Below are 15,214 nucleotides of genomic sequence, written 5' to 3' on the forward strand. Positions count from 1 at the left end.
GCCATTTGTATTGTTGTGGTTTACCCTGCAAGTAAGAGAACCATACATTTTGAATACCCATTTGATTTGTGTCACTGCTGATATCCTCCAGAGTGACTCATTTTTTTCCCTATCAGATGATATTTTGGTTAATGGAACGTCTTGTGCGCTGAGGAAAAAAGCGATGTTCTACATAATGTAAGTCTGCTTGAGAACCCAAGGATTAAAGTGCTCTACTATTTGTTTTCTGAATAGATGTGGAATGGTCATTTGAGGTAATTCATCATTTTCTGTAGTCTCATTTGGAAAATAATGAGGCCAGGGAAGGCTAGACTTACTGAGTTGCTTCTGTTTTCTAAACAGTCATTTGCTCCACGTTTCTTTTCCACAGACTTAAATGTGATATTAAGTTGGTAGAAATATTAGGAGATAATACCTGTCTTAGTCAGTTTGGGCTGCTATAACAAAATTACCATAGACTAGGTGACTTGCACAATGAACTTTTATGTCAAACAGTTCTGGAGGCTTGAAGACCAAGATCAAGGCACTAAAAGACTTGGTGTCTAGTGTGGGGTCACTTCCTCCTTCATAGATGGCCATCTCCTCACTGTGTCCTCACATGATGGAAACAAGGTGAGACAGCTGTTTAGGATCCCTTTTCTAAGGGCACTAATTCCATGGATGATGGCTGCATCCTCATTATCAAATTACCTCCCAAAGTTCCTAACTCCTAATACTATCCATTGAGAAATGGGTTTCAACATATAAAATTTGAGTGCATATACACATTTGGTCCATTGTAATACCTGCATACTTTTCTTTCTGATGAACCAAATTATGTGAAATAGGGCCACAGGTTATTGTTATATTAGCAAGCTAAGTAAGCCAACTTTTTAAAATAGTTATTCCCTACATCATTGTATAAATTTTGCAACATTTAACACATTCACACACAAACCACAATATTTCCTTATTCCTATAAAAGGTGACATTTTAGGGGCATAAGCACCCATTTTTTTCTGAGATTATGGTATAATCATTAACTATATCTATGGTTCAGAGTATAGTATTTTATCTCCAGCAGTAGGCAATGTTCATGTAAAGCTACGGCCCTGAGCATGTGACTCTGAGACAGTTTTGATGGATAAAAGAACTCTGGAAGGCGATTTTTTTTGGTGTTTCCCACCCCCTCCCCCAATGGTCTACTTTCTGACAACCATAAAGCTCCAGAATCGCCATTTACATTAGCACCTTAAAGATGACCAGTTTGGGGATCATAGTCCAGTCAACAAAATTCTTAAAGAATAACTAACATACAATCCAGAAGGCTACATTGTTATTTGCTGTCTTAGCTGTTATATAACTTATAAATCTTCTATAATTTGGTCAGTCAGATTTGTTCCTTTAAGAAACTTACATGGGAATCCAAATTATTATCATAAAAGTTCTTAGTGATCATGGAATAAGAGCAAGTGATTTAGTTGATTGACTTTCTTTCCTAATGGCATTACATTTTGATATCTAGATACATTAAGGTCACAAATGCTAATTTACCAAGAGGTCTGAGTCCACTCACCGTTCTGTCAGGCCAACCTCATGCTCAGATAATGCTGGATAAACATTGCTAAATATCACTATACTGAATCCCCAGCTTTCTTTGTCCTCATGTTTCCATCCTCTTTATTTAGATAAATAGTATTAAACATATGCAAATGCAATTACTTAGTCTGAAGTTACATTCTTTTGTTCCAATTTCTGAGTTAGGAGATAATCTTTTTTTTTTCCTTTTTCAAAATTACTTCATATCTATCTTGTCTCCGTAGTACAGATTAGTAATTAAATTAGCAGTCTGAAAATAATCCTCTCAATATCACATTTATAATTGCCATAAATTCAATGAAACCTTTTCAGCTTTGTAGTTAGAGTACAGCACTGGTATTCACATTATAGAATCAATGTCATTCTTATACTACTCACAGTTGTTCAATAATTTGAGAAGCATAAATAATATATGTAATACTGATGTCTTATAAATTATAACTATAGTGCTTTCAGATTTTCAAATTTCTTCGTGTGGTACATAAAAACATGATTTTGCCAGTTTCTTGTCCTTTATTATCGAGATAATCAGGGTTAAGTTCTTGCCAACTGGAAACAAAGAGCTGAAAATACATGTACGAGGGGACACCTGGGTGGCTCAGTCAGTTGAGCAACAGACTCTTGATTTCGGCACAGGTGATGATCCCACGGTCTTGGGAGAGAGGCCCATGCTGGCCTCTGCACTGAACGTGGTGCCTGTTTAAGATTCTCTCTCTCCTCCAGGCCCTGTCCCCTGCTCACTCTCTCTCTAAAATAAATAATAATAGTAATAATAATAACAATAAATAAAATTTAAAAAATAAAAAAAAATTATTTTGTGTTTTTGAATGTAGAGATTGTGCATTTTCCCCTTCTATTAACAATAAGGTGAGGGCAAGCACTCATTTGTCTCTCTTCCTTCACTAGATGTTTATTGCTATTGCTTTTGTTGTTTTTTAATCTGACTCTAAATCCATAGTGTCTGTCTTTCCAAACATAGTGGATCCCTAATTCAACTTCTTGCCTTTATTTTTTTTTTCCAACGTTTTTATTTATTTTTGGGACAGAGAGAGACAGAGCATGAACGGGGGAGGGGCAGAGAGAGAGGGAGACACAGAATCGGAAACAGGCTCCAGGCTCCGAGCCATCAGCCCAGAGCCTGACGCGGGGCTCGAACTCACTGACCGCGAGATCGTGACCTGGCTGAAGTCGGACGCTTAACCGACTGCGCCACCCAGGCGCCCCCAACTTCTTGCCTTTAAAGTGTACCAGACTTTGTCTTTGATACAGATCAGGCAAATGTACATCTTCCTTCATATTGTTCTTTATTTCAGTTTCAGCCTCTGAAGTTTACTGCATCTTACTTTCCATATCATAAATGCATTAAAAATAATTATTGCCAGAATTACTTGCCATTTTGTGTTGAGGAGTTTTTCCACAGACTTAAGTCCATAATTCAATTTTGATTTAGCAATTTGGTTTGGGAGGGTCAGGAAGGCATTTTATTGGTCTCTGGAATTCCAATGAATATGCATTTTCTTTTTTCTGAGGAGCTTATATTCCAATTAAGAAAACTAACATGTAGGGGTGCCTGGGTGGCTCAGTCAGTTAGGCGTCTGACTTCAGCTCATGTCGTGATCTCATGGTTGGTGGACTCGAGCCCCACATTGGCCTCTGTGCCTACAGCTCAGAGCCTGGAGTCTGCTTCAGATTCTGTGTCTCCCTCTCTCTCTCTCCCTTTCCCACTTACTCTCTCAAAAAGAAATAAACATTAAAAATAAAAAAAGAGAAAACTGACATGTAGAAAATTACAGATATTATCATAAATAGTATACTTCAGTTGAAATGATATAAGAATCTATTAAACCACAATATATGTTTATACATGGTTTAATTTCAAATACAGTAATATAGCTAACTGATACATTTGTTCAAAGAATTAAGTTGTAGTTAATTAGATTGTCCAAAAGAGACTGTTTAGAGTAAAAATGGTCCAATTTGCATCTTGAGCTGGTTAAGCAGAGGAGAAAGGACATTCAATTCTAAAACAAGAAAATTCAGTGTAGTTGAAATCGTGAATCATATATTTAGGGAAGGAAACAGGAGCAGCCTAAATGGAGGATATATTGAACTGAACAATGAAAGTTAAGTGTTGTCAGTTCGTAAAGGGATTCAAAATTAGGCAAAACACATAGTATATATGAAAAAAATTGGGGTGCCATGCAATTAAAAATAGATCAATTTTAAGGGTAGTTTGCTAGTACACAAATGTAATAAAATGACCAAAAGAGCAGGTGCGGGGCTTCTAAAAACCAGGTTCTTGCTTTACTTGGGGCACAAAGGGTTAAGCTGATATCCACCATTGCAGATAAGAGTGATTGTTGTATTAAGAGAGAAGAAAATGGTGAGTTCAGAGACATTCTACTTGGAAGGATGCTCCCCGAAAAACACAGGTATATCATAGTTCATGTCATAATTGTGTTCATGGGTATAAGAATAGATGGACACCAGATTTGGGAAAATTATATTTTGTTTACTTAATTGAAAAATATGCCTTAAATGTAAATAGTATGCTATTAGTTTTAGGAAACAAATGTTAAAATCTTTTAAATCATTTAAATGGTAGAGTTAGTAGAGAACATTTTATTGATGTTCTCTAAGTTGGTAAGAAATTGGTCATGAACCATACTTAAAAAAAAAGATATTATGGTGCCTGGGTGGCTCAGTCAGTTAAGCGTTCAGCTCTTGATATCAGCTCAGATCATGAACTCACGGTTGTGGGATTGAGCCCCCTATGGGACTCCACTGGGTGTAGAGCTTGCTTGGTATTATCTCCCTTTCTCTTTACCTCTCCCTGCTCATGCTCTCTCTCTCTCTCTTTCTCTCTCTCTCTGTCTCTCTCTCTGTCTCTCTCTCTCTGTCTCTTTCTCTCAAAATAAATAAACTTTAAAAAATGAATATTTAAAAACTAGATATAATAAAAATAAGACATTTTTAAAGGTTCATCACTTACTGGATATCAAGAAAACATATGAAATATTAACAAAAAAAGTACAATGGACATTTCCAATTTAGTCTTAAATTTGCTCTTTCCACTTACTCTCTTGTTCACTAATTTATTCACTCATGTAAAATTTATATTAAATTTGAAGTATTAGGATCAGAGATGAACACATCTGTGAAGTATGAAATGGAGTGGTCTCTTTATAAGTATTTTATTTTACATTCCTAAATTATATTATTTAGATTTTCAAATTTAGATCCATAATGCACAATTTTAAGACCAATAAAGGTTTAGAAGGTTTTAATGGGGGAATTTAAGCATAGACATCATAAATTGATTTAGCATGTTATGGTGAAGTAAGCAAATATATATTTTTCTTCACAGAATGTGTAGTATAATGGCAGACATAAATTATTTGGTAATAATGACTTAGTGTAAAGGACATTATAATGGATGAAAACCAGGACATCTTGGGTGCACTTAGGAGAAGCTAGATTTCCCCATCTTTGTGAAATAATTGCATTTGTGTCAATGTTCATCAATTACACTAACCACTTTTAATAGCTGAACTTGCACATAATAAATACTTTTTAAACCTTTTTTTTTTAATTTATGTTTATTTATTTTTGAGAGAAAGACAGAACGTGAGTGGGGGTGGGGCAGAGAGAGAGAGGGAGGGAGACACAGAATCCGAAACAGGCTCCAGGCTCTGGGCTGTCAGCACAGAGCCTGATGCTGGGCTTGAACTCACAGACCTTGAAATCACGACCTGAGCCAAAGTCAGATGCTCAACCGACTCAGCCACCCAGGAGCCCCACTTTTTAAATCTTTTTAACTTAGTATCTAATGTGATTTAATGAGCGAGGTATTCCAATTTTTGGTAATCTTTGGAAGAAAATGAAATGTGAACCCTAATGAGGAAAATATTGGGGTTCTTTTGGTAATATCTTCTCTTTATTTATAATAATGTAATTGTGTTCGTTTCCATGTGCTTCACATTTCACACCCTGAATGTTGACCTGTTTCTTTTCATATTTTATGTCACAAGTAAAAGAAAAACATATTTATTGATGTTTTTTGAACTATAGTATCAAATGCAGCATCTTTGGGGACAAAGTGTTTCAGTCGCTCTCTAAGAAGTAAGCAGATTGGTCTCTGTACACCATTCAACCAAATGAATTACAAATTAGTTGGACTGAAACCTTTTAGTTTGATGTTGTCCCATGCATTAATTTTTGCTTTTGTTGCTTGTGCTTTTGATGTCATATCAAAAACAAAATCACTGGGAGTAATAAAGACCAGGGATGTGTTTTCAGTTCTATCACTTACTGGCTGTTGGACTTGGGGCAGGTTTAAGTTATTTAAGCTTTAAAAGGCATGCCCTTATCTACAAATTGGGGCAGTAAGCATCCTTAATGTGAGTATTGAGAATCATGAGGAGTAAATAAATAACGCCTGTTAACGTACTGTATTTCTGATAAATCCTCAATGAATGCTACTTATCAGCTAATAATTTCTTTAGAATACAGCAAACGCCTACAACTGTTCCACTCACTTCTTTGTTGTCCTTCTGCAAGCCAAATTATTAGTAGATACTACAGTTTACATTAATAAATGAAAATGTGTGTATATATGTGTCCATAGGTCTCTAGATATATATCGATATACCCACGTAGTATATAGATGCTTCCTTGGGGACTTTTTGAAAATGACATTCTTTTTCTTGGGGTGTAAACTTGTTTCCAAGAGTGAAACTACTATTATGTGTTGGAGGAGGCGTCAACATGAGCCCCAGGCCCCATTGCCAAGGCTGAGATGGCCAGAACAACAGAAACGGAAGACGGCGAGTGACAGAATATTATTTGGTTATTACCTGCCTGTGACTGAGCTAATAATCAGCTTACGATTGTTTAAATAGCCGTGGGTGCTTAATACCAAATTCATATTTAGTTTAAGGTATTAGAGTCTGAGAAACACAAATCTATGAAGGCTAAAACAAAATTCTCTATGCAAAAAACTGATATCGAACTTCAAAAAGATGCTGAAATTATATTGTTTAGGTTTTAAGATTTGGATCCACATTGCACAGATTTGGAGAGCAATAAAAGATTAGAAGGTTGAAATAAGAGACCTTTGAAATAAGATTATTAGTGCTCAGAGAGGATTTAACCGTGAGAGGAGGTAATTGTTTTTGTATCAACATATGTTCTAATACCTCAGTGCAAACCATTATACATCAGAATACATGTCCTGAACTTGAGCAATATTGCCTTTACACATGGTTTAGAGTTTCAAAACTGTCACAAAGAGGCTGTACATGTACTTTTAAATACAGTCTTACTTGTGTTATATATAACTAGGTCTATTTTGATAAAGGTGAAACACAGACATACAGTGTAATATGCATGTGATGCATGAATTGTCATAGAAGAAATAAAATCTTCAGTTTTCTGGAGGAAAAAAAGGATTTGTATTAAAGGAACTGCATACAACGACATTTCTTTAAAAAATAACACTAGTAATAACAGCGATAATAGGACTAAGCATTTACATTTATTTTCCATTTATTCTGTGCATAGGCACTCTTAAGTACTTTTGAAATTGTGCTTTAATTTTTACAACTACCTATATTTTATTCCCAATTTACATATGAGGTAAGTGAAACAGGGTTCAAAGTTGATAGTTGGCTCCCCAGAAGCGATTGAAGCCGATATAGTGTTGTGTGACTCAAAAACCTAAACTTTATATCATAATTAAAAGTTATTTTATTTTTGATGTTGTCTGCCTATAGCAAAACATAGATACTTTCCGTAAAGTCATTTGTTAAGCACTTTTTCTTGCTATCCCATGGAACACTTTCAACAACATTTAAAAAATAATATTTGAATTTGCTTCTCTGAGTTTGTCTTCATTGTAATAGTTAATAGATGTGTAATGGAGAAAGTCATTGAAACTACGAACCTCAGTATTTTTTAAATATTAAAATGAGGTTAACCTTTAGAAGCAACTGTGAAGGATTTTCAATAATGAATACAAAGTAGCTGGCCCATGACATGGGAGATATTCACTAAATAATTAATATTACTGTAACATAGTAGAATTCATTTATTAAGGCAGGATTTAGTATTTGCTTTGTCTTCAGTGAATGCACATGGCAAATTTTAGTGTATATGGTGGCCACAAGCCCCACATACATGTAAATTCAAAGTCATTTGCTGGTGACTCTTCTCCACAGAAATCTTAACTTTTCTCTACCTTTTTGGGCACAGTTTGTTAATACTTACCTCTTTTGGGGAGAGCGCAAGTGAGGAAGGGGCAGAGAGAGGGGCCAGAGCATCCAAAGCAGGCTCTGCACCTACAGGCTGACAGCAGTGAGCCCAATGTGGGACTTGAACTCCCGAACCACAAGATCATGACCTGAGTCGAAGTTGGACGCTCAACTGACTGTGCCACCCAGGTGCCCCCTTTGGACATATTCTTACATGCTGATGGCTAGCTTCTTTTTAAAGAGCCCCTTGTAGATATTTGGGTTGTTAATTTTCTTACAGCCTACGTGTACATAATGTCCTCTGGGATTGCATATTCCCGGGCCCTGTTCCTAGAAATTCTTATAGTATCTCTGGAGTGAGGCCTAGGAATCTGTTTCATCAATCACACTTACTATCATTCAAAAGATATAAGCATTTCATTCATACTGTTTTATTATGAGCAGCTACTGTGTGTGACACAGTGATGATGGGGTATATATGTTACATCATTTCACCCTGGTCAAAGGCTGGCAAGTGCAGTCACACATTAAAGCATGAAGGTTCAGACAGTTATCTGCAGTCCCCAGGGTCACACAGAACCAAACTTTGAACCAGTGTTTTTTTTGAGCTTCTGCTTAAGATTAAGACCCATCCCAGGTCACCAGGTAAACTCTGGCCCCAAAACGAGGTATCCATCTTCCAGTCTCAGATAACATGTATCCTGTGGAGAAGAGCAGATCTTAAATCACAGGGAACATCACATGTCAAACAGGGAAAACTGATTAAACGGCTGTCTAAAGTTCTCAAATTAGGATGTCACCGGATTCCTCAAATATAAACATGCTATAGGCTTTTAACTTAAATTTTACATTTTCACTTAATTTTGGAAGGCAGTTTTCTCTTTTTAATACTATCCCATAAAACCTTTGTAGAAATTATTTTCAAAATGCAAACTCTGTTCCTGATAGATAAGGAGTTCCTCCCCTTCCTGAAATGCTATATATCATAGTAGTTATCACATGTCAATGGCTTTTTTAAATGTTGTCTTTCTTTTTTTTTTTTTTAAGAGAAAAAGGGAGTGGGGTTGAGGGGCAGAGAGAGAAGCAGACACAGAATCTTAAGAAGGCTCCACACTCAGTGCAGAGCCCTACATGGGGCTCAATCTCACGACCCCAGGATCATGACCTGAGCTGAAATCAAGAGTAAGAGACTTAACTGACTGAACTACCCAGGTGCCCCAATGCTGTCTTCTATTTCTGTCTTCTGTTCTTCCATAATCCATAGTTCTTTCACTTTAATTTGTCTTTCCCTCCCTCCTTACTCTACTTCCTCCTTTCTCCTTTCCTTTCTTACTTCCTGTATTAGTAAATATTTATTGAAGTGCAATTAAGTAGATGTCATACACAACACCACATGCTTGACAAAGAGTAGCAAAAGACCTGCCTGCCAGTAGCCCATCTTCTGACATTGCAACCTCTATCCTTAACCCTAGTGACACCAGATAGCTTGTGTGAACAAAAGCTGTATACCAGACTTAAAAAAAAACAAAAAATTGGTACTCTTTTGCTTAAACATTTAGGTATTTTTTAAACAGTGTTTAAAAAAATACTTGATACAGCCTACTTTTCATTTATTTTACATTAATTACATTAATTTACAAATTTGACCATTAAACTCACTTAAAATAAATTAAAATTTATATTTATATTAAATATAAATTAAATATAAATTTATGTTATAAATTTATATTTATATTCCAATTTAAAATTGTTTAAAGTTGGGGCGCCTGGGTGGCTCAGTCGGTTAAGCGTCCGACTTCAGCTCAGGTCACGATCGCACAGTCCGTGAGTTCGAGCCCCGCGTAGGGCTCTGGGCTGATGGCTCAGAGCCTGGAGCCTGCTTCCAGTTCTGTGTCTCCCTCTCTCTCTGCCCCTCCTCCGTTCATGCTCTGTCTCTCTCTGTCTCAAAAATAAATAAACGTTAAAAAAAATTAAAAAAAAAATAAAATTGTTTAAAGTAAAGAAAAAGCAGTTAAATTTTACTTTGCTGGGAAAAATAAAGGTACGTGGTTTTTTGGGTAAGTGAAAAATCCAGGGTAGGCTCCTCTCTTTATTTTTGGCTCCTTGTTTAGCCTAGATTTTGCCAGGATTATTTTTTCCTTTAAAAATCTATTCCCTACTTGTGAAATAAAGTAAAATAGTCAAAAGGTAGGTAGTAGGGGAGAAAGGACAAGCAAAAAAGAGGAAAATCCACATGCTAACTCTTCCATCCCAGGGTACGGGAGCTTTGACAGCGTGCCAAGTTATCAATATTCATACATGACAAGCTGAAACCCGCAAAGCTGAAACACATTCCTTCAGTAATGCATCTGTGGGGATGTGAAAAGGATTGGAGGAGATTGAAAGCTGAAAAAACCATTGCTTTTCTAAAGTGTCCAAATGCTTCTTTCTACAGTGCCCTAGTTTTGTGAGCTCTGTCTTTAGCCTTAAGGTCCATTTATTTCATTTTTTTGTTTGTTTGTTTGTCCTTATGATTTGGAAACATGATTAGAGCTTACAGTGAAAGATGAATTGGCTAAGGGAATTTATGCTTTGGTTTCAGGGAGGAAAATATAATTTCCAATCCAGATAAGATATATATTTTATATTCTTTATATTAGACAAAAGTAGAGTTACAGAAGACAGAGAGAGAGAAAGGAAGGAGGAAGGGAAGGAAAGAAGGAAGGAAGGAAAGAAGGAAGGAAGGAGAGAGAGACAGACAGGAGGGAGGGAGGAAGGAAAAGGGAGAGAAGAAAGAGAGAAGTCAATAGGGTGAGACATTAATGGCCTGTGAAAGAGAAAATTGATGAAATATATGTATCAGTAACTACATATTAAAAATTAGTAATAATTTCTATGTATCTAGACTGAATACAGAAATAAATCAAGTTATTTCATAAACCACAAAGGGAGGCTTTTTGCACATTTCTTCTGTGGGAAGAAAACAAGAAGCATCATATATAGATGTCTGACTCATGAAGTGCCAAAGAGCCTCACATCATTCACAACTTGAGTGTACTCCTGGGAGATTTTTTTTTTTCTGAGAACTTGTTTTTAAATTATCTAGAGAAAGTTCGAAGTGAATTTAATAGGTTCAGTTTTCCTGTCAGTGTTTTTCAGTGTGAGAAATAATTAAGAGGACAATGTTTTATGCTTTGGCTGGGTTTGGTTTATTTTTCTTCTTTTCTTCTGGGTCTATAGCAAACAGTTTCATTTAGTAAAGGTGGAAAAGAAAGGCTTTTCATATATTTAATTGTGGAAATGTCAAAGTGTATGTTGTGTAACTCCACTTCCTAGCTGGGTCTTTACAATTGAATTAAATGTTCTTTTTAGAGCTTTAAATTTCACTCAAAATTACACTTACGAAGAAAATGTCTTTTCATTCATCTGTGCATTTGACTTAAGATTCCGTAAACATTAACGGGCTGTGATCTCCTAGCATGCTACCTGGTACTGTGCTGTATACTGATAAATAGGCCTACAGGGTTCTGGCAAGCTGGTTACTATAGTTGACAGAGGAAATAGAGTACGGACAAGTAGGTACCAGTAATATAAAATTTTAAATTAAAAAAAAAGGTACCATGAAAAAAAGAAGTGAGTGTTATCAGAAGGAAGAAAGGAGTCATTTAATTTATTTGGGAAAACAGAAAAACTCACTTAAAAAAAGTAAGTGTTGCATAGCAAGGGGAGGCTGGGCAGGGACCAAAAATGACTATGTAATATAAATAGCTCAAATATTGTTCTGAGTATCTTAATAGATTGTTTTTATTGATTATTTGCACAGATTAATACCTGTGCTTTACCAATCGTCTCCATAAACAAATTCTTTAAACAGCAGCAGCATACAGGTATAAAGGATCGAGTGTAATAGATTTCGCTGAAAATCTCATAGGTACTAAATAACGAACACCAGAAAAGCATAAGAATATTAAAGATAGATACACTGTGCAATATTCTAAACACAAGCATACCATCTGAGCCTATTTTTCCCAAGAATGCAATATGGGAGACATCACTATTCCCACTCTTCACGTGAGAGAACGACAGGTTATAGACGCCCTTCAACTTCTCCCTAATCATATGGCTAGTGTGAGATAGCAGCATGATAAAAACAAAGAATTATCTGATGACAGGGCCACCCAGTTCACTTCGTTATTTTACTGAGATTTTAAACACACCAAAAGAGTTTGAATAATGTGGGAAAACAGGGAAAAGCAAAATCTGGCATTTGCATCATGAAGAAAAAATGTTAATGATTCTAATCAAACACGTCAAACTGGCACACTTAACTCTTATTAAAACAACTTGTAGTTGGTTTTAACGAGATATTTTCAACAATATTCTTAAGCAGCCTGTAAGAATAAAGCCAAACACGTGTTAATAATATTTTCCCTCTCAGTGGGTACTTGTTCTGTCAATGTTGATAACACCCCGGGATTTAAATACATTGATTGACATTTTAGAGTTGTTTATTTTCCTCTCATTTTTATTTTACTTTCTATTTAGCTGCCTACCACATCAGTGCTTTATGAAGCTAAGAGTGAATGAATGAGCCGTCCTCATGTATATGCTGTAATTCTACTGTAGATATTTTACGATAATATCACTTTTATTTCCTGTTGCTGGATAGCATTTCAAAACAATAACCGACCCAATTATGTTCACAGTCAGCCTCTGAGTACCCTAGTGAAATGGCATGCAATCATTGGAAGGTATCCCGTGGGCTACTCTAGATCTAATCTTGTGCAGTGAAGAATGGAAACAATTATACAGTATAAATATATATAACATATATAAATGTTATATAAATATGTATCGTTTTCAATCATAAGCCGTATAGCTCTTTTACCTCAGTTAAGTAACTGGAAATAACCTGAAGAAACGATAAAGCTTTCAGAGCTAAGGTTAACTTTGTTGCGGTACACAAAGAACATGTCTTTGTATTTACACGGAGCCGTGCTGTTTTGTGTTTCTAGAACCTCAACCTACTGGCTCACTCGCATCCAGTCTTTTCTCTACTGCAACGAGAACGGCCTCCTGGGCAGCTTTTCGGAAGAGACGCACTCGTGCACGTGTCCGAACGACCAGGTGGTGTGCACCGCGTTCCTGCCCTGCACGGTGGGCGACGCTTCGGCCTGCCTGACCTGCGCCCCGGACAACCGCACCCGCTGCGGCACCTGCAACACCGGCTACATGCTGAGCCAGGGGCTCTGCAAGCCGGAGGTCGCCGAGTCCACTGATCACTACATCGGCTTCGAGACCGACCTGCAGGACCTCGAGATGAAATACCTGTTGCAGAAAACGGACAGACGAATAGAAGTCCATGCCATTTTTATCAGCAACGACATGCGCCTCAATAGTTGGTTCGACCCCTCCTGGCGCAAGCGGATGCTCCTCACCTTGAAGAGCAACAAATACAAGTCAAGTCTGGTCCACATGATCTTGGGTCTCTCCTTACAGATTTGCTTAACTAAAAACAGCACCCTGGAGCCAGTGTTGGCTGTTTACGTCAATCCCTTCGGAGGCAGCCACTCAGAGAGCTGGTTTATGCCTGTGAATGAAAACAGCTTTCCAGACTGGGAGCGGACTAAGCTGGACCTCCCACTGCAGTGTTATAACTGGTCGCTGACTCTGGGGAACAAGTGGAAGACATTTTTTGAGACAGTGCACATCTACCTGAGGAGTCGCATCAAGTCAAACGGCCCCAATGGCAATGAAAGCATTTACTACGAACCTCTGGAATTCATTGACCCTTCCCGGAACCTGGGTTATATGAAAATCAATAACATTCAAGTGTTTGGTTACAGCATGCACTTTGACCCTGAAGCAATTCGGGACTTGATTTTGCAGCTGGACTACCCCTATACTCAGGGATCCCAGGACTCAGCACTTTTGCAACTTCTAGAGATAAGAGACCGTGTAAATAAACTCTCCCCACCTGGTCAGCGTCGTCTAGATCTTTTCTCTTGCTTGCTTCGTCATAGACTCAAGCTGTCTACCAGTGAGGTGGTGAGGATCCAATCTGCTCTGCAGGCGTTTAATGCCAAATTGCCAAACACGGTGGATTATGACACGACCAAATTATGTAGTTAACCATAAATGTCAAGCACAACCCAAAATCTTGAAGGAGTTTTTACAGTGCTTTTGTGGAACAGTTTATGTTTGGAAGAGTACATTTAAATTGTCTTTTCAATATCTGTCTTATATCAGTCAATAACATTGGATGGCAATTTACACACATGAACTTGCTGACAATGAATATATTATACTGCAGTTTTGGTTTATGAATGAAATAAATACTGACACCAGTCTAGAAGACATTCTACTTTTTACAATAAATTTCATTTGTAATTTTATATGTTCCGTGGCAATGCTTTTGTGCATTACATCCTCTAGAGGGAACATAAAAAGATACCAATAAAATTTTGTAGCTGAACAGTTATTAAAAAGAAGTGCTGTGGGATTCCTTTTTTCCATGAAATGAGTTTTATTTTGATGTAGCTTGTTAGAACCTGGGGAAAATTCACCAAGAGTTTTTTAACATTTGAAGGTCCCCTTCAATAGCCTTTAGAGAGAACCCAACTAGGTAGAGTGTTTAGTATTCAGTTGTATTTTCATGGTCGACAGCAGAATGGAAGTGGTACCTTTATTACCTGTGCTTATGAATCATTCCTAGAGACACCATCATTATTAAAATAAACAGATAGACTATTTCCCAACTAAATATGAGAACATTCTGGCAAACATCAAGAACAGTCAGTGTGATTAGAAGCTCATGGAGAAAGTAAACCCTTTATTTCCTTAGCAACTTGCTTTGGTCTTGCTTTTCTTTCTAAATTCTAATAACCAATAATCAGCATACTCTGAATAATCATTTTCATTTCAAGTACTGAAAACCCTAGTTATTCCAGCACTTTACCAAAGTCAGTAAAATAACATTTCTAGAATTCACAAGTTGTAATGTGTTGGTATAAAATAAAGAAGCAAATAAGTAATTCAAATGTAAATAGACATTTTGTTTTTCTCTCAGAGAAACCGCTATTACTAAAGTATATTTTGAAGACTAAACTCCTTCAATATAACTGATTTTCATTCAGAGTTTTGGCTTGAAACTTAAGTTGACCTCCCATATTACACATGATATAATATTAGATATATAATTTGTACTTTTTTCTAGAAATTTAAATTGAATTTTTGTTTAGACATATAGCTGTATCTGTAGTGTGGTTATGATATTTGTCACTCAGCACTTGTCTAAATATTTTATAAATATTTCTTTTTTTAATTTTTTTTTCTTAACACTCGTTTATTTTTAAGAGAAAGTGAGAACACGAATGGGGGAGGCACAGGGAGATGGATACACAGAA

General features: G+C 36.6%; 1 protein-coding gene across 3 annotated transcripts in view; it reads left to right on the plus strand.

Moving 5' to 3' along the window:
• Window positions 1-14,203, plus strand: part of BRINP3 (BMP/retinoic acid inducible neural specific 3) — a 410,843-nt gene extending 396,640 nt beyond the window's left edge. For all 3 annotated transcript variants that reach the window (XM_019822169.2, XM_019822171.3, XM_019822170.2), the window contains exon 8: window positions 12,824-14,203. In XM_019822169.2, the coding sequence (XP_019677728.1) occupies window positions 12,824-13,940 (1,117 nt within the window). In that variant the 3' untranslated portion in view covers window positions 13,941-14,203. The remainder of the gene's footprint in view (window positions 1-12,823) is intronic.
• The last annotated feature ends 1,011 nt before the right edge of the window (window positions 14,204-15,214 follow it).

Source organism: Felis catus, chromosome F1 (assembly GCF_018350175.1).
Source record: "Felis catus isolate Fca126 chromosome F1, F.catus_Fca126_mat1.0, whole genome shotgun sequence".
In the NCBI taxonomy this organism is placed as follows: domain Eukaryota; kingdom Metazoa; phylum Chordata; class Mammalia; order Carnivora; family Felidae; genus Felis; species Felis catus.